The sequence below is a fragment of the Pan troglodytes genome, chromosome 3, assembly GCF_028858775.2.
Source record: "Pan troglodytes isolate AG18354 chromosome 3, NHGRI_mPanTro3-v2.0_pri, whole genome shotgun sequence".
In the NCBI taxonomy this organism is placed as follows: Eukaryota; Metazoa; Chordata; class Mammalia; order Primates; family Hominidae; genus Pan; species Pan troglodytes.
In genome coordinates this window covers 123,113,043-123,138,438 of record NC_072401.2, presented here as the reverse complement: position 1 = coordinate 123,138,438, position 25,396 = coordinate 123,113,043, and the positions used below count along the sequence as shown (strand labels likewise).

At 39.1% G+C, this 25,396-nt stretch overlaps 1 protein-coding gene across 5 annotated transcripts in view; it reads left to right on the top strand.

Annotated features, from left to right (window-relative positions):
- The window catches only part of TRPC3 (transient receptor potential cation channel subfamily C member 3), a 72,425-nt gene that overhangs the window by 4,950 nt on the left and 42,079 nt on the right, over nt 1-25,396 (top strand). For all 5 annotated transcript variants that reach the window (XM_063809819.1, XM_063809820.1, XM_054683355.2 and 2 more), the window contains exons 2-3: nt 14,337-15,108; nt 22,175-22,363. In XM_063809819.1, the coding sequence (XP_063665889.1) occupies nt 14,337-15,108; nt 22,175-22,363 (961 nt within the window). The remainder of the gene's footprint in view (nt 1-14,336; nt 15,109-22,174; nt 22,364-25,396) is intronic.

Below are 25,396 nucleotides of genomic sequence, written 5' to 3'. Positions count from 1 at the left end.
ACTCCTAGGCTCAAGTGATCCTCAAATCTTAGCCTCCCAAGTAACTGGGACTACAGGCACACACTACCATAACTGGCTACTTGTAAAATTTTTTGTATCGACGAGGTCTCACTATGTTGCCCAGGCTGGTCTCTAACTCCTGAGCTCAAGCAATCCTCCTACCTCTACCTCCCAAGTTGCTGTGATTATAGGCATGAACCACCGCACCACCCAGCCTTGAGGCCTTTAATACTCTGAAACTTTTCTTTATATTATCAGTTGTATATAGCAATTTCACTGTGTACAAAGAGTCATCATTTTTGTTGGTTTAAGTTATTTTTATGTAATATCAAGTAGTTTTAAAAGTTAGATAGTGCTAAAAGACGTCTACGAACAACAGCAAGCCCCCAGCAATTCCCTGGTCCCTTCTCCTTTTCTGTCTACTCCACTTTCAACTCTTTCATATACTGCTATCTTTTTATTCATATTTTAGATGTTATCAATAGTCTCAGGTGAGAATTTATGTTCACATGTATCTATTATTCTCCACCTATCTTCCACAAGATGGTTTATCACAATTTCTGGTTAATATCTTATTTAAGTTCTTCATTAATATGACCATGTAATCATTGTTCACTGCTAAGTCAAGTAGTATAGTATGACTACATTTATTTTCTTTGATAATTGGTTGTTTTTCTTGGAGTAAATATTTGTCACATCGTGTCCTTGTTTCTTAGCTAAATCTTCTACGGTGTCTAACTGTGTGTGTTTTCCTGAAGTTATCCTTTCTAGAGCCCTCTAACTTTCTTTGTATGAGGTCTTTTTTTCCCCCCGCTTCAGGAAGCTCTTAGAATTGTCTGTTCATTAGCTCTCTTCTGAAGATGTGCCTTGGTATGGATGCTTTCATCATCACCTGAGCTGGACACTTGGGTAACACTTTCCATCTGGACATTATGTCCTTTAGTTCTGGGAAGTTTTCCTAACCACTATTTTTATTCTTTGCTTTTTCTGGAATTTCTATGGTCTGAATGTTGGACCTCCTGACTGATCCCCTAGTTTTTATATCTCTTCTCGTCTGTTTTCCAGTGCTTGCTTTTTGTGTTTTTTCTATTTCCTTGTCTCTATCTCCCAACTCTTTCACTGAATTTATTTCCATTTTAGTGATTATATTTTTAATTTCTAAGAGCTCTTTCTTGTCTTATGAGTATTCTTTTTTATAGCATTCTTTATTTCAGAGATCCAGGGGTTTTTTTCCTAATATTTCTCAGGGGAGAAGAGATTAGGAAATAATAAACCTGGCTGTTAGTATTGACGAACTCGGCAAGAGTCCCCCTGTTCCTAGTTCCTGCCCCCTGGTATCCCCACGTCTAGAGCATTTCTGTTTCTGTATCTCCAGAGATTCCATATCCTATCTCCCATAGGGGTGCAGGAGGGTTGTCACTTAACCATATCAATTAGCAGGTGGGGATGTAGGGGGATGGTTTCTATGCACTTTTTATATAGCCAATTCCCTCATTTTAGGTTCCAGCCTTATCTCTACTTTCTGGAATTTTTTTTGCTTTCAATTTCTGGGCGTTCTCTGGCATTGAGCTGGGTGGATCAGCTTGTTTTCTGTAACAGCCACTGTAGTTGGAACTTCTTTCTCTCCACTAAATGATTTACTGTTTTAACAACTCATCTCCTTTCCACCGTTATATATTGTAGCTTGGAGTTACAAATGGCTCTTGGTTTCATGGAAGATGAAATTTGTGTTGCAATTCCTTGTTCTCCTTGTTTAGGGAGGTAATTTTGAAAAGGAGAAGGGATGAGAAAGGGCTTTATTCCACCATCTTGAGACTGAACATCCCTATGATACATTCCTATGATTGTGTGTTGTGTTTATTTAAGCCCTAACATTGGCAATATTATTTAACGTAACCAAGAATGGCAGAAGGAAGAACATTCTTACTCGTAACTGATCTTATTAGGCACATGGAGTAGATAGTAACTTACACTGTGTGATAAGAAGGTCATCTGAATTCCCCACCTAAAATCATCTTAGTACCACACTTCTGAAATTTAACAATATAGAATATTTTGAAGAATAATAGAATGTTTGAATTTGAAAGGATTTCATCTAGTCCAGTCTCTTATTTTACAAATTAAGAAACTGAAGCTGCAGGTTGACATCTAATTCACAGCAGCCCCAGGCCATCTGAAATCCCCAGCTTTCTGGGACTGTGCTGTTCGCACTGTGGCCTCCTGTGGTTAAGCATTTCTCTCTTCCTCAAAGAAATTTTAAAATGCATTTACTCTTGGGAGGAGCAATACAGGAAACTATTAATTAGTATTAATTTATTTATGAAATCCAATTAATTCATTTAAATTTGGCTGCTGATGGCAGATCAACTTGAGAAAGTTGGTAAGCTAAATAGGAGGTCTAAGAGTAAGGGGAAAGAGGAAAAAAGGTTATCGCAAAGCACAGTTGACCCCCTGCCAAATATTATTTATGATTATCCCTTTTATTAATATTAAAGAGGTGAGAGGATCCCAGTCCAGCACTAGACCATCTTCTGAGGACTGAGTTAGAATTTTAAGGATTTTTCATTATTGTGCTGGGATAGAAAATGTGTCTGTGCTTCTGTCCCTCTCTCTTTCTCTTAAAGTTGTTATTAAACATTGAGCTTTTCCTCTGCCTACAATATCCCATAAACCTTTACTCCCCCACCCTCCCCCCACCCCCCAGTTTATAATAGGCAGTCAAACACCATGGGAAATGTAATGGGAGGAAGAAAACTTTACGGAGTTGCTGTGCCCTTGGTAGGAAGGAATCCTTTACATTTCCTAGCTCAGGATTGAGATTTCCTGTTTCAGGGAGGATGCTAAGGAATGATGAATGGCTGCTGGGCATTCTTCTAAGGAGGGGAGGCTCTTTGCTTGTCCAGAAGTCTTGCTTCTCAACCCTCTCCCCTCTACTGCCCTCAATGTTGCATAACATCCGTCCAGAAGGGGCGCTGTGTTAGTGGGCTGTGCTGGGTGAACACATAGGAGTCTGGTCCCATACAGAGGGTCTGCAGATGTAGACTGTGGGATGGCTGACTTCACGCTTATGCACGAGGGGCTCAGCAGTGACTTTATGAGAATAATTAGGATTGTTAATAGCATTTTGTGTTTAATTTAGCATTTAGGTCAGGTATGTTTGTCTTCAATTATCTAGTTAAAAAAAACCTATTAAAAATACTATTTTCTTTGCACTGTTCAAATAATAGGTGATAATGTGGATTTGGTCCTAGGTCTTTTTAAAAAATGAGACTTAAATGTCCACAAATGCGTGACTTGTTAAGGAAAATGCGTGACTTGTTTTGACTTTAGATATGGATGATAATGATAGAAAACCAGATTCCTTTATTCTAATAACTATATATATATAATTGATAGTGACTAATGTATTTAAATATGAACTTCTCTTGGGTCAGTAGAAGTTCCTTAATTTTATTATCTATGGTCATTTTGTCTGAATTCTTGTTCAAGTATAGACTGAATTTATATAACTTTTAATTTCATTGTCACTAGTCTTCCTGAAATAATAAAAATTAGTTTTAAAAAGCATTGTGAAGATGAGTTTGAGATTTGTTTAATTACTAATTAATTATTAAAGGTTATTAATTTTAAGATTTATCTCCTGTTTGCCTCTAGATTATCCTGATAAAATATAACTATGTAAAATCAAAATCAAGAGATAGAGAATGCACCAAATACTTTTGTGGTGTAACTAAGAATTAAATGTTATTAAGCAGAAATTTGCTTTGAAAGAATGATTGTTGACATTACTTTTATTTCTTATTATTAATTTATATTATATGTGACATTCTTTTTTATAGACGAATCACTTCAATTCCCCTCCACCACTGCTTCTTCCACACATAACCATATGTGACCAGGGGTATTCTGTAATCTAGAGGGGGAAAATTATCTGTTCCTTAGGTCTTCAGTGATGTGGTTTAACTATGCGTGCATCTGGGCACCCATCCCTCCAGTAGATATTCATCACCATATACTAAAAGCCAAGCATATGGAGATGAAAAGAGGCAGCCTTTGCCTTTAAGGACATTTTAATATCATTGGGGAGATAGGCATGAAGACAGACAATTGCAAAGCAATACAGTAGTTGGTTTAATGGAGTTATACACAGAACACAGTTCCTAGAAGCATAAACATCTAAGTTCTAGAAGGCATTTGCTTGAATACTTTCTTGGGCACATACGTTCGTTTAAGAAGTATTACCAAGAAGTCATGCAGGCAATGGCTAAGGGTCCTCACTTCTGCTCCAGTGTACTTTTAGAGGGAACAATGCACTGTTAGGTAGCTGTTTGCTTTTCTGGTTTTAGCTGCTGAGGAATCTGGCAAAGAGCTACTCATGCTTTCATGAAAAGAATGAGAGATAAAGCAGTGGAGATAGAGCAGGGTTCCTCTCCTTAAATACACAACAGCTTCTTGCTTCTGACAGTCATTAGGGCAAATGCCAAAATTAGCATATATCTAATAGATTGTTTTTAAGTTTTTTGTTTGTTTGTTTGTTTTTTGAGACAGGGTCTCGTTCTGTCACCCAGGCTGGAGTGCAGCAGCGCAGTCTTGGCTCACTGCAACTTCCAACTCCCAGATTCAAGCCATTCTTGATTCTTGTGCCTCAGCCTCCCGAGTAGCTGGGATTATAGGCATGCACCACCATGTCCAGCTAATTTTTGTATTTTTAGTAGAGATGGGGTTTCACTTTGTTGCCCCAGTTGGTCTAGAACTTCTGGCTTCAAGTGAGTCATCTGCCTCTGCCTCCCAAAGTACTGGGATTATAGGCATGAGCCACCATGCCTGGCCAAGCTTTATTAAAATTATGCATGAAGAATTCTGAATATAATGCAGACCAACAGAAACTATCAGGGAATTCATTACTGTGGAGACCTAAATATCTCTCTGGGCTTATAAGTGCTGGAATGTTTATATTTTAAATTTTTATGTGTGTGTGTCAGGGCGGCGGTGGGAATGATGAGAATCTTTAGAAATGAAATCTGCGCTTTCCTCTTTCTTCAGTGAAGCACCTTATCTTGCTGGTTTGGTTGTTACTGTGACAATGTATTATTGAGCTCTATGATGTGTAGGTAGATGCAGGCTGAGAAGTAGGTATGAGATACTTGTGGACTACCTGTGGCCATGTACCCTCTAACTAGACAGTTGAACTGATGGGCTAGCTTTCTCTAGCCTTGCATGCTGGTGTACTTAATGGCTACTGGGGTTCAGAGTGTCCCCACTCCACTTCTTCCCCTCCAAAAAATATATATTAAGAGATGTTCAAAATGTGTGTTTTTGATGATATTATTAAGACTGTTTGTCAGATTCTGTCTCCTCCTTCCAACCACATACACATAAGCCTATTGTGTAAATGTCAGATGTCTCCAGAAGTAGCCACATTGACTGACAGGTGCCTGCTTGCCAGGGAGATTATGGGATTTTTCTATTTTTTGACTTTTCTTCTCTGACTTTCTTGTCTTTTGTCAGTACCTGCTGCTTCCCACCCTCATTACCATTTCCAATTATCACCATCTCCATAGTGTAACTAACATGGTGGCTATTGTCTAACACTTTCCCCCACTTCTGTGCTTTTCTCACTACTTATCTTCTGTGGCTCCATCTGCCCTTCTTGCCCTTCACAAACGGATGCACAGGATCCTGGCTGGTTAGCACAGTCACTTTCTTCAATGTGGTGAACTGCTCCATCCAAACATTTTGGATGTCATTCTCATTAACTCAACTCACATTGATGGTGTTCTTACTTTGCTTGCTTGCTACATGGGTTGAATAGTTGGTTAATCTTTACCTCATTCAATAAAGGATTTGAGGTGACTTCCGTAATAATGCTCATGTATTGCAGCGTGCTAAGGAGCTTGTGATTCAACCCAAACAGCCATGTTAGAAGCTGTTCTTTGTAGAACCAAAATGTTCCGACACATAAGCTCAGCATGCATTTTAATAGTGATACTTGGATTTATAACCCATTGTTCATTTTCTTATTCCCTAGCAGCATCATGATAAAGTAGCCAGGAAGATCTCTGAGCTCTAATCTTCTAGTTCTGTACTCCTCAGTGACCTTAAGGGAGGTAGCATTCTGATGAAGTCTTTAAATCTGCAGAATTAGTATCAATTGCCAAGTATTTTTGAACATATACTACATTGTATTAGGTACAGTAGAGATAATATGTCAAGAATAAAACATAAGATAAGACACAGAAAACATTTATCCTCAATTGAACTGAGGACATGATTGTCACAGGAGACAATAATCAAGGAGACAAAAATCAAGGAGATGAGGTAAAATTAAGTGTCTATATTTATGAGTAGACTACCTATATTACAAAAGCTTGGGCTGAAGTGGTCAGGAATGGCTTCAGAAAGGATCAAAAGACCCAACATTTCATACTGAACAGAATCTTGTGGGTCATATCGGCATTGCCCTGTGAAACGTGACCCTCTGTATACAGAAGTGTAATGTAAACTGGACCACTGATGGTAAGAAGGATTTGAATTGGCAAAGAGCAGAAATAACAGTATGTTCAGAGAGGGAAACATAAGAGGAACATCCTGGAGGTAGGTGTAAAAGGGTCAAGAAATCATTCACAACTTGGATGGGCAGCAACGTGTAGCTCCTGTAATCTGCCTGTAACAAAAGTCTGTCTCCTGAGCCTCCCACTTACTGAGTAGGAGAGAAAACATTAAATGCCCAATCTGTGGTTCACATTAGTGTTTTAAATTTTGTTTTGTTTTTGCTTACTACACAGACACTCAACAAGTGAATAGTGCAATCAATAAATTAAGCAATTAAGTCAATTAAGCAATTAAGCAGTTACGTGAATTGACAAGGAGGGAAGGCTTGCTCTACATTTGGCAGGGATTTGGTCAGTTAGGACAATGTCTCCCCACGTCTTGAGCCGGTGTGGAAGGGGCTTTTGCTTTCTGATTCTTGTCCCCCAATCTTCTAAAGGGCTCAGAGTCTCAGTGGCCTGTCTGTCTACCAGCATTCAGCACACTGCAGAAAGAGGCTGGGAGGCTGACCTCTTTTATCTTAGTTCGATACTATAAAGTAAATGTTTATTTGGATAAAGTTGCTCAGGCTCTCGGGAACTACCCTTTCCCCTGCTCTTCTCTGTCACATCTGGCCATTGGGGGAGGGGAGCTTATGTGTCCCTGGAGGGGGAAAGAGTTAGTGTCCTCTAACTCGTCTGGTCTCTGGGCACTGTTCTATGTCTACTTGAGTGCTGCTTGTCAGCAGAAGTAACTGGATCTTGGCTGACTTTCTTTTGTTAGAAACCCAGATATGCTCCCTCAAGTACTTGGTTTCAGCTCAGCTCCCACTGCTACAAATCCCAGCACCTGCAACATCTTCCATCCAGCTTACAGCACCAGCAATCTGTCCCAAGCCTTAGTGCAGGCTACCTGGCTCTCATAGCAGGGTCCACACCACAGAGGAGCTGAGGGTGGCTTGAGAAAGCTCTTTGCTTTTCCCATATCATTCCATTACTTAACCAGTACTTAAGGTACTTCCTCACCTTATTGAATCCACATCTTGACTTTTACTTCCCTTCTGTTATTTATTTGTCCTCCCAGAACAGTAAGCATCACGGCTTTGCTGTCAGAAGTGGGAGAGCTATCTTGTCTGCATAATGAGAGCACTTTATGATCAGGGTCCTTCAGGATGAATTAGAGAAATAAAGGAATTGAGAAAATCTTTTCATTAGACAGTTTCCCTTTTCTCAAATTCTGCTTGCAAAATCCTCAAAATCATTCAGTAAAAATACAAAAATCCCATAATTTTTTGCTTGTAAGAATCTGAACTTCTCCATGATCCTTTTCTTTTCACTCCTGTAAAATGTATCTTCTCGAACTCCCCTTGAACACACCCACCCAACTCTATACTGCACCACCCACCCTCCAGGCAGAGATGTCCTGAGTCAACCAGGGCAAAGATCCTGTATTTGAAAAGGCAAAAAAGAAGAGCACCTTAATATATTTTCAACAAATGTCCTTAATAGTATGGGAGTACCCCTTGACAGTACAGAAATGGCAGAATAATATGTTTACAGGATAGTGAAGAATGAATCTGGGGAACAAGGGAAGGAAGGTTGGCAAGGCAGGGTGGGGTGGGCTGTCACCATCCCTGAAAGTCATACAGACGAGTCTCGACTGATGAAAAGAGCGGTAGGGGTGTTACTGATAGTTTCCTGTTTTGGTTTTTTTTTTTTTAAAGAGAAGTGTGATATGGTGAAAACAGAGTTTATGAACAGCAAGATGCTGGGCATAGTTGTCATGTGTAAAGAGGAGAATCAGGTACAGCCGGAGGCAATGGAAAATAAGAGTCAGACAGATTCCAGGTTGAATCCCAGTTCTTCGTTATTTTACCATTTGTGTTATCTTTGGCAATTTCATTTGAGCTCAGTTTTGTTATCTATGAAACAGAGAAAATTATACCTGCTTCATGGTATTGTTATGAGAGTTAAATATGATAGTGCATTGAAAACGTTACATACATATGAGGTGCTCAGAAAAGTTTAGTTGCCTTCCTTCATGCCATCTCTGCTGGGAAGCTGTTACAACAACCCAGCTATGACTTGATAAAGATCTGGAGGCTGGTGCTGGCAATGAGAATTGGAAGGAAGCATTCAGTACAAGAAACATTCCAAAGCAGAGGCTTTAGAACTTTGTGACTGACATGATCAAAACAGTGAGTCATAGATGACCTTGAAATTTCTAAACCTGAATAATCAGCCTGAGATACAAATGTTAGGAGTGGGGGCTGCTTTAAGGAAGAAGGTGAGTTGGGGCATTTTAGAGTAACCAGGTGATAGACCACAGTACATGTGGGACCTGAGGTCAGGTGAGAGGATGGGATCTAGGAAGAGATTTAGAAACTCAACTAAACAGATATTTATTGATATTTATTTTCTATGGGGCACTGGGTAGAACTCTGTGGATAATGATAAATAAAACATGAATGTACTATCTATGAACGTGTACAGTAGAGGCATATATGAGAGGGTATTTATTAATACTCTGGGTTGTTTTTTTTTTTTTTTAAATAAATTCAGACACTTGAGCCCAGGAGGCAGAAGTTGCAGCGAGCCAAGATCCTCCCACTACACTCCAGCCTGGGTGACAGAGTAAGACTCTGTCTCAAATAACTTAAAACAGGTTTAAAACACATGGAATATAGGATATTTGGTTTTAAATCTGTGTGAGAAATAATTTTAAAAAGGAGAAAGACTGTGCCAGAAATGTGAAATAAGATAGTAATAACAATTGAGCAGTCCCCCTAAGAGAGGGGCAGGGGAGTGAGGGTTATACAGTTTTTATTATTAGATTAAAGGACAAAAACTTATCTGAAGAGAGAGGCTTCTTGATTTGCAATTCTAGGTTGACTTTGGCACTTTAATCCTCATAAAAGGTACAAAGAATACTATGGTGAACAATCTCTTTAACTCTTTAATTGTTTTTGAAAAGATACAATAACCTTTTAAAAATATCACTCCTTCATAAAAGCAAGGTCTTGACATTAAACAGTCACTGCTGAAGGCATTTCTGTAGGCTGCCTACTTGCTGTGCTGTGGTTTAGGTAAATAGCTTCCTGGAGACCAAATTTTAAATAGTTAATAAATTTTAGAGAAACTAAATGAATGTGAGGCTACTTGTCCCTTTGCCTGTGCTGCTCAAACATATTATTTCAACTTCATTTTTGGCAGGACCAGAGTGACAACTGCTTGAAGGCCTCATAGCCAGGGGTCCTTGATCCAGGATGCTTCATTATTTTTATATTGGAGGTTCCCAGTAAGTGTAAAGAACTTTCATTTTAAGGGCGTATTTCAGGGTCCAACCGTGAGAGATTCTGATTTAGTTCATCTGAATGGGGCCCAGAAATCTGATTTCAACAAGCAGTCCAAGTGACCTTGAGGCAGGTGGTACTCAGGTCACACTTGGAGAAACCCTGTTGGAGGTCAGATGAGTTGATAGCAAAGTCAGGAAAAGTGAGGAGTGTTACTTGTATTTTAGCTTCTGAATAGAGCAGAGCAGAGGGTTCCCTATGGCTCCACCACAATATTTCTCAGAAGAGCCTTTCATCTGCTTAAGTGTTTGGACAAATTCTAGGATCCCAAAAAGCATGAAAAAAATGTTTTGCCTTAAAATGTATTGTCAGTGTCTTCATTCAGGCTGCCATGACAAAATATCATAGAATGGGTGGCTTAAAAAAAAGAAACACACAGAAATTTATTTTCTTCCAGTTCTGGAGACTGGAAGTCTGAAATCGGTGCCAGCATGTTCGGTTTCTGGAGAGGTACCTTGTAGGTGGCCACCTTCTCAATGTTTCCTTACATAGGAGGTAGCAGGGTGAGGGGAGCAAGCCCTCTTGTCCTATAAAGGCACTAATCCCATCATCAGAGCCCCATCTTTATGATCCTATGATTTCAAAATAATCTCCCAAAGGCTCTGTCTCCAAATACTATCACATTAAGGGTTAGGGCTTCAACATATGAATTTTGTGGGGACACAATTTGGTCCATAGCAGTTGGATATTACTAGCTATCTGTATTAGTCATGAGGAGCTTAAACATGGCCCTCATAGATCTGCGGGTCAGTGGTACTCCAATGCTTTTACCAGAAAGAAGTCCCTGCAGAATGCACTCTCGCAGTGTTGAATGACCCATTGGATGAAGATCTGAGGGTAGGAAATTCCTGGCAAAATAATTTTAGTGTTAACATTACTAGAGCTAAACATTCTCTCCCATTCACCCACATTCCTTCCTTATTTTTCATGCTAGAAGAGATACATTGTCAAGGCCAGCTGAGATGATGTTTATGCATTGTGGATGATGTGAATATTGACTCGTTCCATCAGTTCAGATTAATGAAATTTATCTTAGTACTATAAGGAAAGTTAACAAAAAGACACTTCCATTTGTGAATTTATCATAAGATGAGTGATATTAAGTCAGCTCTTTTATTTTGAAACAACAGTATAATTTGTTCTAATTGAGATATCTCACTTCTCAGTGTCAGAAGTTTTTAAAGACAAAATAAAAATGACATGTGACTTGTTCTAAAATCAGACATTTCAGTTCAAATATATAGTATGGAGGTATAGCTTTTGAAGGAATAAGAAGTATTAAGAATTGGGAGGCCGAGGCGGGCGGATCACGAGGTCAGGAGATCGAGACCATCCTGGCTAACACGGTGAAACCCCGTCTCTACTAAAAATACAAAAAAATTAGCCGGGCGTGGTAGCGGGCGCCTGTAGTCCCAGCTACTCGGGAGGCTGAGGCAGGAGAATGGCGTGAACCCGGGAGGCGGAGCTTGCAGTGAGCCGAGATCGCGCCACTGCACTCCAGCCTGGGCGACAGAGCGAGACTCCGTCTCAAAAAAAAAAAAAAAAAAAAAAAGAAGTATTAAGAAAAAACATAAAATACTAAGAAATACAAAGGAAATATTGATGAAAGAATGATGTCCTAATGTTCTCAACCTGGTGTCTTTTGGGAGAAATAGTAGGATTTTTATAAGTGATTTTTCCCTGTAGATAGCAATCATTAAATTAAAAGCCTTTCCACCAAGATGTGACACTTTAATAAGAGTTAATTTTCCCAAAGGTAACCCCTCTGAGTATTGAAATTCTGACATATATACTCCACATATATTTTCTCTCATCAATATATAATATTTTATACAACATGGAATTTCTAGCCATTTGAAGAATATCAGTTCATAGATTAATGATAAAAATATTAACCCAATGAAGTCAGTACCACTAATAGTCATAAAACATACTTATTACTATAATATTTACAAGATTTGTTTAAAATCCTTGTCATAGAGTTTGGTCTTGAAACAAAGTTCTCTTCTATGCAGTTCTTGTCCACCTAAAAGTCATTATTATACCAACACACACACACACACACACACACACACACACCCCACACATGTCCCCCAACTCAGACTTGCACCCTTCCCTTGTCTCCCACACATACCACACATACACTCTACTCCACACTCTCCCCTACACATCATACCCTACTCATAACAGCCAAACACAGCACATTTATTTCACTTCAGAAAGATTATAATGTAATGGTTTCTAATAAATACATTTTAACATTTTTGTCAACCAAAGAATTAAAAATAAAAATTTTAATAAATAAAAATTTAAAACATTAATTTTATGTTTAATAAAGAGATTCACACAGTAGTTAAAACTATTCAAAATATGCAAAAGGGTATAAGTGAAAAGTGAAAAGTGAAAGTCCCCCTTCCTGTATGACTTCTTAGTCCCAGTCCAGATATAACTTCAAAATCTTCATGTGTTGATTTCTAGAAATTGCTACAAACACATATGTGTATATAAAACAAATATGTTTATTTAATTTTTAAAAGTTGATCACTTGACACTAGTTGAGCCATTAGAATTGGGTGCCAGTCACAGCACTGTGTCCTTGCATAAGTCAACAAGCCTCTCTGGGGACCCCTTTAGTTGCCATACCTCTATAGAGTCAGGCTTGCCCGGCCACATTTGCCTTAGTCCCTATCTGGGAGAAGCCAGTGGCTTCTGTGCTCCTCTCTCTGTTTGGGGCCCTCAGAGCTGAAAACAGAATGGACACTGGTAGGTGCCTCTGATTCCTCTTGCCAGGGAAGCTTCCCAATTTAGTCATCCACCCCAGGCACCCAGGGAGGCCAGTGTCCTCTCTAGTTAATTTTCAACTCCTGACTCCACGAACACAGTTTTTTCAATGGTAGGAGGTATTTCTGGAATATATATTCTAGAAATAAAGCATTTTCTTTTCTAGCCGTTCACTTTTAACTTTGACTTATTTGCTTCAAAAGTCAGTAATGTGGAAGCTTTATCTGGTACTTTTTGGTACAATTCATCCCACCAAAAATCACAGATTTTTAAAAGGAAGTTATCTTGAACGTTGGAACTGGGTAAGGTAAGATACAGATTTATACAATATTTGTGCAACATTTTAATAGCCACCAAAATATTGTACAGATTATTGAAAGATTATAGATAGTCACGATGTTAAAAGTGTTTATTTAGCATTGTTTTTCAGAGACTCTGAATTTCTGAAAAAGCTTTTTATTCATGAGGAAAATCTGAGAACTTCATAAAATTCGATTTTATACCTGACGTGAGGATGCACAAGGAAATGAAATTATTTACCTAACATCACAGAAATTAAGATGTGAACTCAAATCACTGTTCACATCAATTGACATAACTTTGATAATGCAGCTAAATAAATCTCAACTAATGTGGTTGTGTTAGGATTTCAGTACGCATTGATCTGGATGTACAATTAGTGCCCTGTTGCTTTACTCACAAAGTAATTCTAGTGATTTTTAAACCATAATCAAACCTTGTCGTTTCAGTTCCAAGAGGCAAATATATAATACTAGTAATTAAATAATTCTTATTACAAAGGCACGGTTGTTTTCAATAAAATCAATCTAGGTTGATGCTCAAATTTTATAATTGCTAAATCTTGTCTGCATCTTTGAAAAGATAAATCCTATAACTTGGGGATGGGTGAATCCCCTTAAGAGAAACGCATAAGGTGGAGGGTGTGGGGGCAAGTGGCATGTGCCGGTAGTCCTAGCTACTTGGGAGGCTGAGGTGGAGGATTGCTTGATCCTAAGGGTTCAGGGCTGCACCTGTGATCTTGCCACTGCACTCTAGCTTGGGCCACAGAGACCCTGTCTCTAAAAAAGTATTTAAATAAACAAAAATTTTAAAATAAAGAGAAAAAGATGAAACTAAGATCCTGCAACATGATACTTGGCCTAAATCCTGTGCTTTTGTAGGGGGCTGAGGGTCAATGATTTTATTTAGTTAAAAGGATGCAATGACTTGGCAGGAGTGTTTTGGCCTCATTCTTTAAAAAATTAACTTCTCTTAGTCTTCAAGCCTAGTACTTGAATGTCAAGTACCTGCAAGCCTCAATGTCCAAGACTTTTAAGAGCGGAAGGTACGATGAGTTCCATCTTTACTAGGGTCACAAGGAAGGCATGGGTATATGGAAATTTTTATTATTATTCCATCTGAATATCATTTTCTAGAGAATAGGAGCTTTTGTTCTGAAGGGCTACCGGCTTCCTTCTGGGATCTAGCAGCCAGGGTTAGATCACAGGTGTCACTTTCAGGCGAGTAGTTAGCAACGGTATCGCTAGCAACTGAGCCGACCCCTGCAGCCAGAGGTTTGCAGTGGGTAGTGTGTATTCCAGAAAGGGCCCTGACATGTGAAAGGAAGGAATATGCCCTAATATTCTACAGTTGTTTTATCGTTGCTACTGATTAGGTCCATGGAGGGAAGCCCATCCCTGAGACGCATGACAGTGATGCGGGAGAAGGGCCGGCGCCAGGCTGTCAGGGGCCCGGCCTTCATGTTCAATGACCGCGGCACCAGCCTCACCGCCGAGGAGGAGCGCTTCCTCGACGCCGCCGAGTACGGCAACATCCCAGTGGTGCGCAAGATGCTGGAGGAGTCCAAGACGCTGAACGTCAACTGCGTGGACTACATGGGCCAGAACGCGCTGCAGCTGGCTGTGGGCAACGAGCACCTGGAGGTGACCGAGCTGCTGCTCAAGAAGGAGAACCTGGCGCGCATTGGCGACGCCCTGCTGCTCGCCATCAGCAAGGGCTACGTGCGCATCGTAGAGGCCATCCTCAACCACCCTGGCTTCGCGGCCAGCAAGCGTCTCACTCTGAGCCCCTGTGAGCAGGAGCTGCAGGACGACGACTTCTACGCTTACGACGAGGACGGCACGCGCTTCTCGCCGGACATCACCCCCATCATCCTGGCGGCGCACTGCCAGAAATACGAAGTGGTGCACATGCTGCTGATGAAGGGTGCCAGGATCGAGCGGCCGCACGACTATTTCTGCAAGTGCGGGGACTGCATGGAGAAGCAGAGGCACGACTCCTTCAGCCACTCACGCTCGAGGATCAATGCCTACAAGGGGCTGGCCAGCCCGGCTTACCTCTCATTGTCCAGCGAGGACCCGGTGCTTACGGCCCTAGAGCTCAGCAACGAGCTGGCCAAGCTGGCCAACATAGAGAAGGAGTTCAAGGTAAGCTTTGCGCTCTACCCCGGCTGCTCTGTGTGCTCACCCAACTTCCCCGCTGCTGCCTGGCCCGCTCTGCCACTGTTCGCTCCACATTCGGTTTTGCCCAGTGAATGTGAAATCACGAGGGACTGAGAACGTCATTCAGACCTCATCTAATGTTTTCTTTCTCCCTCTCAATGATGGTGCTGTGACAAATTCGCTTTGGGGATCCAGTATTCTGGATCAGAGAGCTATAATTATGGTGCCGCTCTGTGTTGGGTAAGCATTAAATAAAACTCAAGATTTCTCCCCTTTTTGCTAAAAGGAGGGTTTGGGTGTGACTTTTTGTCTTCCAAATCCTTCCTCCTGTTTTGTAGTTAGTTGTATGGTAGCACATAAGTAATATGTTTGCTTTATTTCCCCTGAGGGAGTGTACCGTGTCTGGATGTCCTGCAATACTAGGTCTGTGGTGGACTGGACGGAGCAAGCTCCTATTCCATCTCCACGATAGTGTTAGTTTTGAATGCACTGTTCATTGGCCCAAGCATTTGTGTATCCCTTTAGAATCAAAAGTCAAAAGACCAATAAAAAATACTATTAAAGTCACTTCACTGATATGACAAAATGCCTCTCCCTGAATTCCACAAATGTATATTCAGAGTGGTGAGCCGTAGATGTCAGTTCAATCTAGAAATATGAGGACAGCAAAGTGATTTGCTTTAAGAGATTTTTTTTAATAAGTGAACTTTTTTTCTGGATATTATTTTCAATCAAGCAGTATTATTTATTTGTATAAAAATTATATATTAATGACAGATCATTTTATTTTTTAATCAGTTGCTACCTCCTCCTATGCGTTTTGATTGGTTCTGGCTACTAAATCTGGGTATTTCATAGTTCTGATCAATATTATTTAGACTGTTTTTGGCAGCTTCTTGTCTCCCATTTCCCATCTAAAAAGACGATTGTAGACATCAATTCCTTGAATTATTTTCTAGATGCTAAGTTAATCTTTTTAGTTTAGTGTTATGGTGTCAGATCACAGAAAACGTGATTATTCTTTCACATCTGAATATGGTTTTTATAGTTACTGAGATTTACACAAATGCAACTAGCAATATAATTCAGGATACAGAAAATATACTTTGCCCCGGTGTTGCAAGAAAATGGTGGGAAAGTGGTCCCATCCCTTTTCCATACACACAAAATTCCCTGGATATCCATCAATGCTCATTTTGTCCCAGTGGAGATCTGGACTTACTGTAATTTTGTTAACCCATTAAAATATTTTTCTGATGTAAAAGCTACACACATTTATTGTAAGCATTTTCCAAAAAAGGGAAAATACAAAGAAGAAAGTAAGTCTTACCTTATATCTAATCCCTTTGAAGAGATTGATTATGTGGTATTTGAAAAGATTTATTTACTTGGACCCAAAATGTTTTTTTTTGTTTGTTTTTTTTTTTTTTTTAGATCTCAGAGCAAGTTGAAAACTCCAAATTCCGTTTAGAGACAGTAGAAAAGCATTTAGGTAAAGCACTTGTAAATATCACTTTGTTGTTTTGAAACAGTAATTAAAACATAATTCTAAACATTTATTTGCCACTATTTCAAATGCCACACAAATCTTGTTTTTACACATTTTTCTTGATATATACTGAAAGTCTGCAAGAGATTCTATAAAAGGGAATATTTTCTAAGGTCGTGTTTTAATAATTTACTAAAGATGGTGATGTTTGCAATTCCACCCAGAGTCGTCAGCTCAGTGCAACCATGGTAAGAGAATTTGTTATTCATAGTTTTACCCTGAAGCTGGCTAAGTCCATATTGGTAATGCTTAGAATCTCCTTTATTCTGACTTAAAGGGTCACCTCTGATAACCTTTCAGGGGTGGGGAAATATCACAAATAAAGAGGCAAAAAGAGAGAAAACACAGTTGAATTCTAGAGAACATCCATAAAGCTGCCAAATATCTATAAGGTTAAGCAAAAATCATCTAAATCTCCCAGTTCTTTTTTCTAGATTATATGGAAAGTGCTTGTGTAGCAAGATAGCCCTCTCTGAGCCAAAATTAGGACAGTTCTTTAGAAATTATAGTCTCCAAGGACTTCATGTCTCTCTCCCCTAACTCAATGTGCCTTTTCTTTCTCATTTTTACCTGTCCTTGTTATTCCTTTCTTATCTGCCTTTCTTTCACCTTTCTCCCCTCTTATCCCATGTTCATGTCCGTCTGTCAGGGCTTTAGACAGACAGAGAAAATAGTGCTTTCATAGCACTGACCCAGAGACTCTGAGCTCTGAAAGGGCAGCAAAAGTGAAGCTCATTTCTGAGACAAGCAGGTAACCTAATTTGCCCTATTCCATGGTGTTGCTATATTCTTCCCATGGGGACTTTGAGCTCAAAGTATTAGCCTTGAAATTAAAAAAAAAAATTGTTTCCTAGTGAAAAAGAGGTGATTTTTTTCCTTTTAAGACACCTATATTTATTTTATCTTATCAATGGCCTGTAATATCTAGTATCTCACCCCCGAAATTGCCATTATTTAGATGCTTCAGAGAAGATTCTCAGCCACTCTGCAGTTTTCACATTTCTTTGAGGAATACAGTAGGTATGGTGTTTAAAACATGTGAAGGTCAATACCCTAAGAGGTCAAATATTCTAGGATACAGATTTAGATAAATTAATGGAGGATAGCTCGGTGACAGGTTATTAAAGAAATATTTTGGATGTGCAAATGCTGTTTGAAGCTATTCTGAGAAACAGAATATTGGAAAGATAGACTCTTGGTCTAATCCTCCAAAATGTCAGTGGCAAGGAAGCCAGTCATTTATTAAGCTGTGAGGACGCAAATTGAAATTTTCTAGTTCTGACTGAGTCAATGACGCACCTTTTTTGTAAAAATAAAGAAGTGGGGAGAGGTGTTTGCTTCCCTGTGCCTCAGTTTTCCTCTCCTTAAAGTAAAAAAACAATTTCACCTTATATCACACTACAGCTGTAAGGAAGAAAAAAAATGAATATAATCCAAAAGCAAGGTGACATTTTATAGCAGGAAAATACTCTAGGAATCATCTTTCATTTGTAAAAGAGAAAACAAAGGCTGTAGGCAACATTTCATATGTTAAGCCTAGATTTGAGTGTCTTGAGTCCCAGTCGTAGGTATTATATCTAATATAATGTACCTGGTAATATTGAAGCACTTCTTAGCACCTAATTTGTACCAAACACATTCTAAGCATTTAATCCTCATAGTACCAATATTGGGTAGGATTATTCATGTCAGAGAGGTAAAGTGAATTCCACAATATCACACAGCTAGTAGGTGGTAAAGCAGTATTTGAACCCAGGAAGTCTGGCTTCAGACTCTATGCTTTTAATCAGTATGATAACTTGCCTCTTTTGTTATTAGGGAGAGAGCCTGACAGAACCAAGCCTGTTAAGAGTTGAATTTCAGTTTTCCTCTTCAGGATAAAAAAGGATTAGAATGGTAATTAAACATATACATTAAAAGGAGTGTGCAGAACCTGTAGATAGATTGTGATGAAGACTGAACTTCATTGTTCTTCCTCTGGCTTGAGCAGATCCTTAGGGTTTTAAGTTCTGCTCTATAAGGTGTGCAGTAGGTCCACCAGCTAACTGTGGAGGGCTGTGGTAATAGATGAGCAGTATATTAAAGACCATTATGCAAAACTAACTTAAGATAAACTTATTAGAAAATGTAGACCAGACAAATGGTCTGATCTGTGAAGTAACATGGTGGAATTAACAGTCAATGCGGCCTCAAGATGGAACTAACAGTCAATGTGAACTTTACATAGATGGTTGCTTTTGCAGCTGAAGAGAGGCTGTTCTTAGCTGGAGTTCTCCATCTTTCCCACGGAACTCTGCATAGGTTTAAAAAATGGTATCCAATGACTATAACAAAAGAAATCACCATTATCTCCAGCTCTGATTATTTTCTGCACTCTGGCAACAGACTTCTTCAAGTGGGAAATGTTTAAATTGTTATAAAAACAAATAGTGCTGTCCTTGCAACATGTTTGATTATCAGTTTTTTTGATCTTTATTGATCTTTCAGTGGGTGTGAAAAAAGCTTTCCTTAAAACTAAACAGTTTATAGACTATAATTTTATAGGTAATGAGTCATTATTTAGGTATTACTACAGATGTGGGTACTAAGTGTTCTTCAAAGCACGGAAAGTAGCCTCTTTTTATTTCTGATCAGTGGAGAAATGACCACCCTATGTTGTACCAAATCTTACAGAACAGTCTGAACTGAAGAATAACATGAGGAAATTTCATCTAAAAAAATTATATTAAAAGGGAAGCTTTATATGGAAACAGGCATGGATTTAATACTTCTTCTGGATGCTATAATAAAATGTTTCATTAGTCTTTCAGGAATGGAAAGCAGATGGATATTTAACTGACACTCTGCACAGAAACCAGAGACTGAACATTTTATTAATTTTATCAGTTGCATGGTACCAACTTGAATGGAAACTAAAGATTGAAGTTTTATTCATTTTATCTGTTCCCTTACGAAGGGAAAAGGATTAACTGTAACTGTTCTTTATCTGAATTTCTCATATCTGAAATGGAAACTATTCTAATCTGTGTAGCCTTTAAACAGTCTCTCTTCTTCTTGTTTATTTTAGCTGATGACGTGGTTTTGCTCATCAAATCACGTTAATTATTTAAAGGAAAAAAATTGAAATTTTTCACGTCTTTTTTAAAGTATGATTTTTGGAAGCCCAGTAATTCTGCTGAGCCAAATATTACTTAGTAATATGGACACATACAGTGTCTCAGGACATGTTACAATGGGGAATTCTGTTTTCCTCAAGCGTTTCACATTAGATTATTATCTGGTTACCTTTCCTAATAGGCTAGAATTTTAGTGAAAGTCATAAAAGTAGAACTGGGGTCTCCAAAAATGAGATACTTTCTCAGGAGATGGTCATTGACACCTTCATTAGAACAAATGGACTAGAAATAAAGCTCCATTCAGAAGGCAACAAGGAATGCTACCAACTGACTTCCTTATGGCAGTCCATGGCAGTGTATAAATATGCAAATGAAATTAAAGATTCACGGATTATTTTTAGCAAGGTGTTAGTTCCAGTGGCCTGGAAATTTTTCTCTCAGGTACTGAATTCTGTAACCCTTGAGAATTCAGTTACATACAGTGATATATTTCTCTTCTTCTAGTTCTGCAGGGCACAATAATATGCCCTTCAGACAAACAAACAAACAAAAAACCCTCTGTATACAGGTGGGTATCCATCTACCTCTCTACATTCGCTATAAACCAGTTATTCTCAAACATAACATGTATCAGAATCATCTGAAGGGTGTGTGAAAACACACAGAGATTGCTGGGCCCTTCCTCAGTTTCTAAATCAGGACATGTGGGCTGGGGTCTGAGAATTTGCATTTCTAACACATGCCCAGGTGCTGCTGATGCTGCTGGTCTGAGGACTACACTTTGAGAAGCAATGTCTCCAGTAAGGCAAGGGATAATGAACTGGACAAGTTATTTTTCACTGTCAACCTAAATAACAGAGAGAGAGGTTCTCTAAAAGAAAATGAGGCCGGGTGCGGTGACTCAAGCCTGTAATCCCAGCACTTTGGGAGGCCCAGGTGGGTGGATCATTTGAGGTCAGGAGTTCAAGACCAGTCTGGCCAATATGGTGAAACCCCATCTCTACTGAAAATACAAAAGATAGCCGGGTGTGGTGGCACATGCCTATAATCCCAGCTACTCAGGAGGCTGAGGTAGGAGAATTGCTTGAACCCAGGAGGCGGAGGTTGCAGTGAGCCAAGATCGTGCCACTGTACTCCAGCCTGGATGACAGAGCAAGACTCCATCTAAAAAAAAAAAAAAGAAAACGAAAAAAATAGAAAATCATATTTATTTGGGAATATAACATTGCAGTGCAAATACAAGTGACATGGTAAACTATGTGTGTATTCAGGGAGGTAAAGAAAGACAAGGTTTTTAAAGGAAAAGTGAGGAGGGTTACACTCCAGGAACAATAACAAAGGCGGAGCCAGTCCAAAGTTGTACAGGCAGTTGCTGGGCAGATGTCCTCACGGAGGTATTTTTTGTGTAAGGTTGCCATGGCCTTTATGCAAGGTTATGGTTTTTGCAGTCTTTTGTGATAGTTTTATGTGTGAGAACCCTCCCTTCGTGGCCTTCTCTGACTCTATTAGTCAGGTTTTTTTTGTTTTGTGGTGTTTTTAACACAGTTGACTTAGTTTTGACAACTTTCATATCACATGTAGTTGATCTTCTACATCAAATTGCCATTTTAGAAAAATTGCCATTATAGAAAAATTTCCAATGTAGAAATGGTCTTGTTTTGGCTTTACAAGAACTATTGTTTGTACAAAAGAGAGAAAACTCTTTGATCCTTTGGTCTTTTGGCATATACTTTTTTGAGTAAATGCTTTTTAAATTTTTTAATTGACAAATAATTATTGTATATATTTATGGGGTACCATAGGTACCATGGGATGCTTCGATGTATGTATACAATGTGAAATGATTAAATCAAGCTAATTAACATATCTGTCATCTCACGTTACTTTTTGTGGTAGTGAGACATTTGAAATTTACTCATCAATTTTGAAGTATATAGTACAGTATTAAAGCTATAGTCACTGTGCCGTGCAGATAGATCTCAAAAACTTATTTCTTCTGTCTAAATGAAACTTTGTTCACTTTGACCAATATCTCCTCATTCCATCTCTACTTCACCCTGCCTCCTACTCCCACCCCCTGCCTCTGGTAGCCACTTTTCTATTCTCTGAGTATGACTTTTTTAGATTCCACATATAAGTGAGATTATAATCATGCCATTTTCAGAAATATCTCGGATGGTTGGGCTGGTTGCAGCAGAAGGAAACCTGGCTAAAGGGTTGGGTGGGTGCAGATCCAGCCTGTATTCAGCTCAACAAGCCTTGCATCCAGGTAGGCTGCAGCTTTCTACCCCCAAAAGAAGGGATACCTTTTTCTAATTCACCCAAATACTTTCCACTGAATAAAAGCAAATTATTTGTGTTAAAACACTAAACCTCTTGTTCTTAGAATGACTATCGGAAGCTCTCCATGCAATGCAAAGACTTTGTAGTGGGTGTGCTGGATCTCTGCCGAGACTCAGAAGAGGTAGAAGCCATTCTGAATGGAGATCTGGAATCAGCAGAGCCTCTGGAGGTACACAGGCACAAAGCTTCATTAAGTCGTGTCAAACTTGCCATTAAGTATGAAGTCAAAAAGGTGAGTGGGCCTACTTTCATCTAGTGCCATATTAGAATAAACATGTGATACAAACTATGCCATAATCCTAGGAAAATTATTAAAATAATAAGACTAGATGCTAGTAGGCTGGGCAACATAATGAGACTGTGTCTCTACAAAAAATAAACAAAATTAGCTGGGCATGATGGCATGTGCCTGTAATCCCAGCACTTTGGGGCCTGTAATCCCAGCGCTTTGGGAGGCTGAAGCAGGAGGATCACTTGAGGCCAGGCGTTCAAGACCAGCTGGGCAACATAGCGAGACCCTGTCTCTACTTAAAATTTAAAAATTAGCCAGGCATGGTGGCACGTGCCTGTAGTTCCAGCTACTCCGGAGGCTGAGGCAGGAAGATCACTTGAGCCCAGGAGATTTGAAGCTGCAGTGAACAATGATAGCACCACTGCATTCCAGCCTGGGTAACAGAGCAAGCAAGACCTTGTCTCAAAAAATAAAATAAAAAAATAGATGCTATTGATAAAAGAGTTTTTTGTGGGGGGTAAAGTTGCAAGTTAAATGTGTAGCTTCTGATCCTTTCTACTTTTTACCCATGGTGGGACCTTGAATAAGTCATAAATTTTTAAATTTCAGTTCCCTCATGTACAAGGAGGATAATATCTCTTATCTATCTCAGGGTTTTGGTGGAATTTAAATGAGTTAAGATATGCAAAAGCACTCTGTAAACTGTTAATTACAATACAATTAATAATGCTGTTACTTGTATACATTTTTGTAAGGCATTTTTACATTGTTATGTGAATCCTTGCAGCAAGTCTATGTTATTATTCATTTTATCTATAAAATACATCAGATAGATGATGGGGTTTCTATTCTACAAGGAAACTGAGGATTGCCAAGCTTCAATGACATGTCTAAGGTCACATAACTAAGGAGTTGGTCATGCAGGTGCCAGAAATAAAAATTATGATTTTTTTACTCTGATTATTGCAGAAAAACTGTTATGTGTATCTATTTGCTAACTTGTATGGGGCTTTTAAATAATTCACAAAAATTGTAGTTATAATGTTTCACAATAATAAATATCTCAGTTATCCAGAATCCAATACTTTATACATGTTATATAACAGACTTTCTTGTACTTTAAGAGAAACTGATAAATCACAAAGAAATAAACTGTTATCAGCTCTGGTTTTATGAAGTTGGTCAATTTACAAAGAGCCAAGTGTTCTGTCTTTTCTGCAGTGTGACATGGTGCTTAAGAGGACAGGCACTAGAGCCAACCTGTAAGGATTCATGTCCTGACCTCGCCATGTGCTCCTGTGTGACCATGAGCAAGTCACCTAACCATCCAAGCCTCCATCTGCTCACTAGTAAAGTGAAGACAATAGTTGTACCTACTTATTCATTTGTTTAAGGATTGCATGAGATAATGCATGTAATTAGCACACAGTAGTACATGGTGATTTCTCAATAAGTATTAGCTATTAATAATAACATTTCTACATTATGAAAATTCATACCCAGAGTGATGACTCTTAAGCTAGTTAATCCTCACTCGTCAAAGACAGATTTCATGCCCCTTGTACTGAATCAAGTCCTTAGTAAGAGGAGTTGATTTAGGCAGGAAGGAATTTAGTAAGTGATATTGAGGAAGCTCACAGAATCCTAAGAAGAGGTAGAGGAACAAGCTTATCTAAGCTGTGCTTCCAAAAACCTCACCCAGAACCAGGCACAGCGCTGACCTGTTAAGGGAGTTTCTGTGGCCCAAACAGAACAATTCTGCCTCTGCTGCTCCCATATCAGCATAGAAAGGATGCTCTGCATCCTGCCTGTTTTCATATGGCCCCTTCCACTGGTCAAAATGCCTCTGATCAGTGGAACCTAAGCCAATGTTTGCACCCTAGCAGCAAGTGAGGATGGGGAAATCTCTCTCTCTCTCTCTCTCTCTCTCTCTCTCTGTCTCTCTGTCTCTTTCTCCTCTTTCTCTCTCCCCTCCTTTCTGTCTCTCTCTCTTCTGACACACATAATTCTACTACCACAATGTAGAAAACTTCTACACATAGTATTTGCAAGATTTTGGTCAACCATTAATGGCAGATCTCTACTTCATAAGATAGTCAAATGTGAAGATTCTCAGTAAAGATTGAAATAAAACAACTTTTCAAGGAAAGTATGTTACAAGATAATTAAATTGGCTAGATTGCCCTCTCAGAGCATTCTTGCTAGTTGAGGTTTTGTTATTAATATATTGAGGGAAAAGGATAGTTTTGAGCAAGATTGATAGTAAACTGTTTTTTAGAAAATTGTCTGGACATATATTCACACATCCTGCAATATGTATATCTTTTCTTTGGCACCTGAGAGAATTGATTTCAGTTGTCACTTGTTGTTTATCATTGCTTTGGAAGTGTTATATGAGCAGAGACAGCTCATCTACACTTGTGCTTCAGTCAACTAAACTGCCTTGCAGAGTTTATGTCTTCCTGCATGTCAATTTTAAATAAATTGGCATGTAGGTTACAAAGTATGAGGTGTCGTTAGTAATAAATTGGTATCAGTCAACCATCAGGCAACAACAAAAAAGTTAGAACTGTAAGGAGATTTAGGACTTTTGCAAACTTTTCTGGTTTTGTTTGTTTTATGCTATAAAAGGAGTATTAATTAGAGTCTTTGATTTGGAATCTTCACTCAATAACTGTGTGTAAGAATTCTATTCTTGAATAATAAATGTATGTAAGAATTCTGTTCTAGAATAATAAATGTGTGTAAGAATTCTATTCTAGAATACTTGCAAAGCCCCAATTTCTCCTTTCTTTCTTCCTTTCAAAGGCTTCCTTCATGGCCGGGCGCAGTGGCTCACACCTGTAATCCCAGCACTTTGGGGGGCCGAGGCAGGTGGATCACAAGGTCAGGAGATCGAGACCATCCTGGCTAACATGGTGAAACCCTGTCTCTACTAAAAAACATACAAAAAAATTAGACGGTCGTGGTGGCAGGCACCTGTAGTTGCAGCTACTAGGGAGGCTGAGGCAGGAGAATGGCATGAACCCGGGA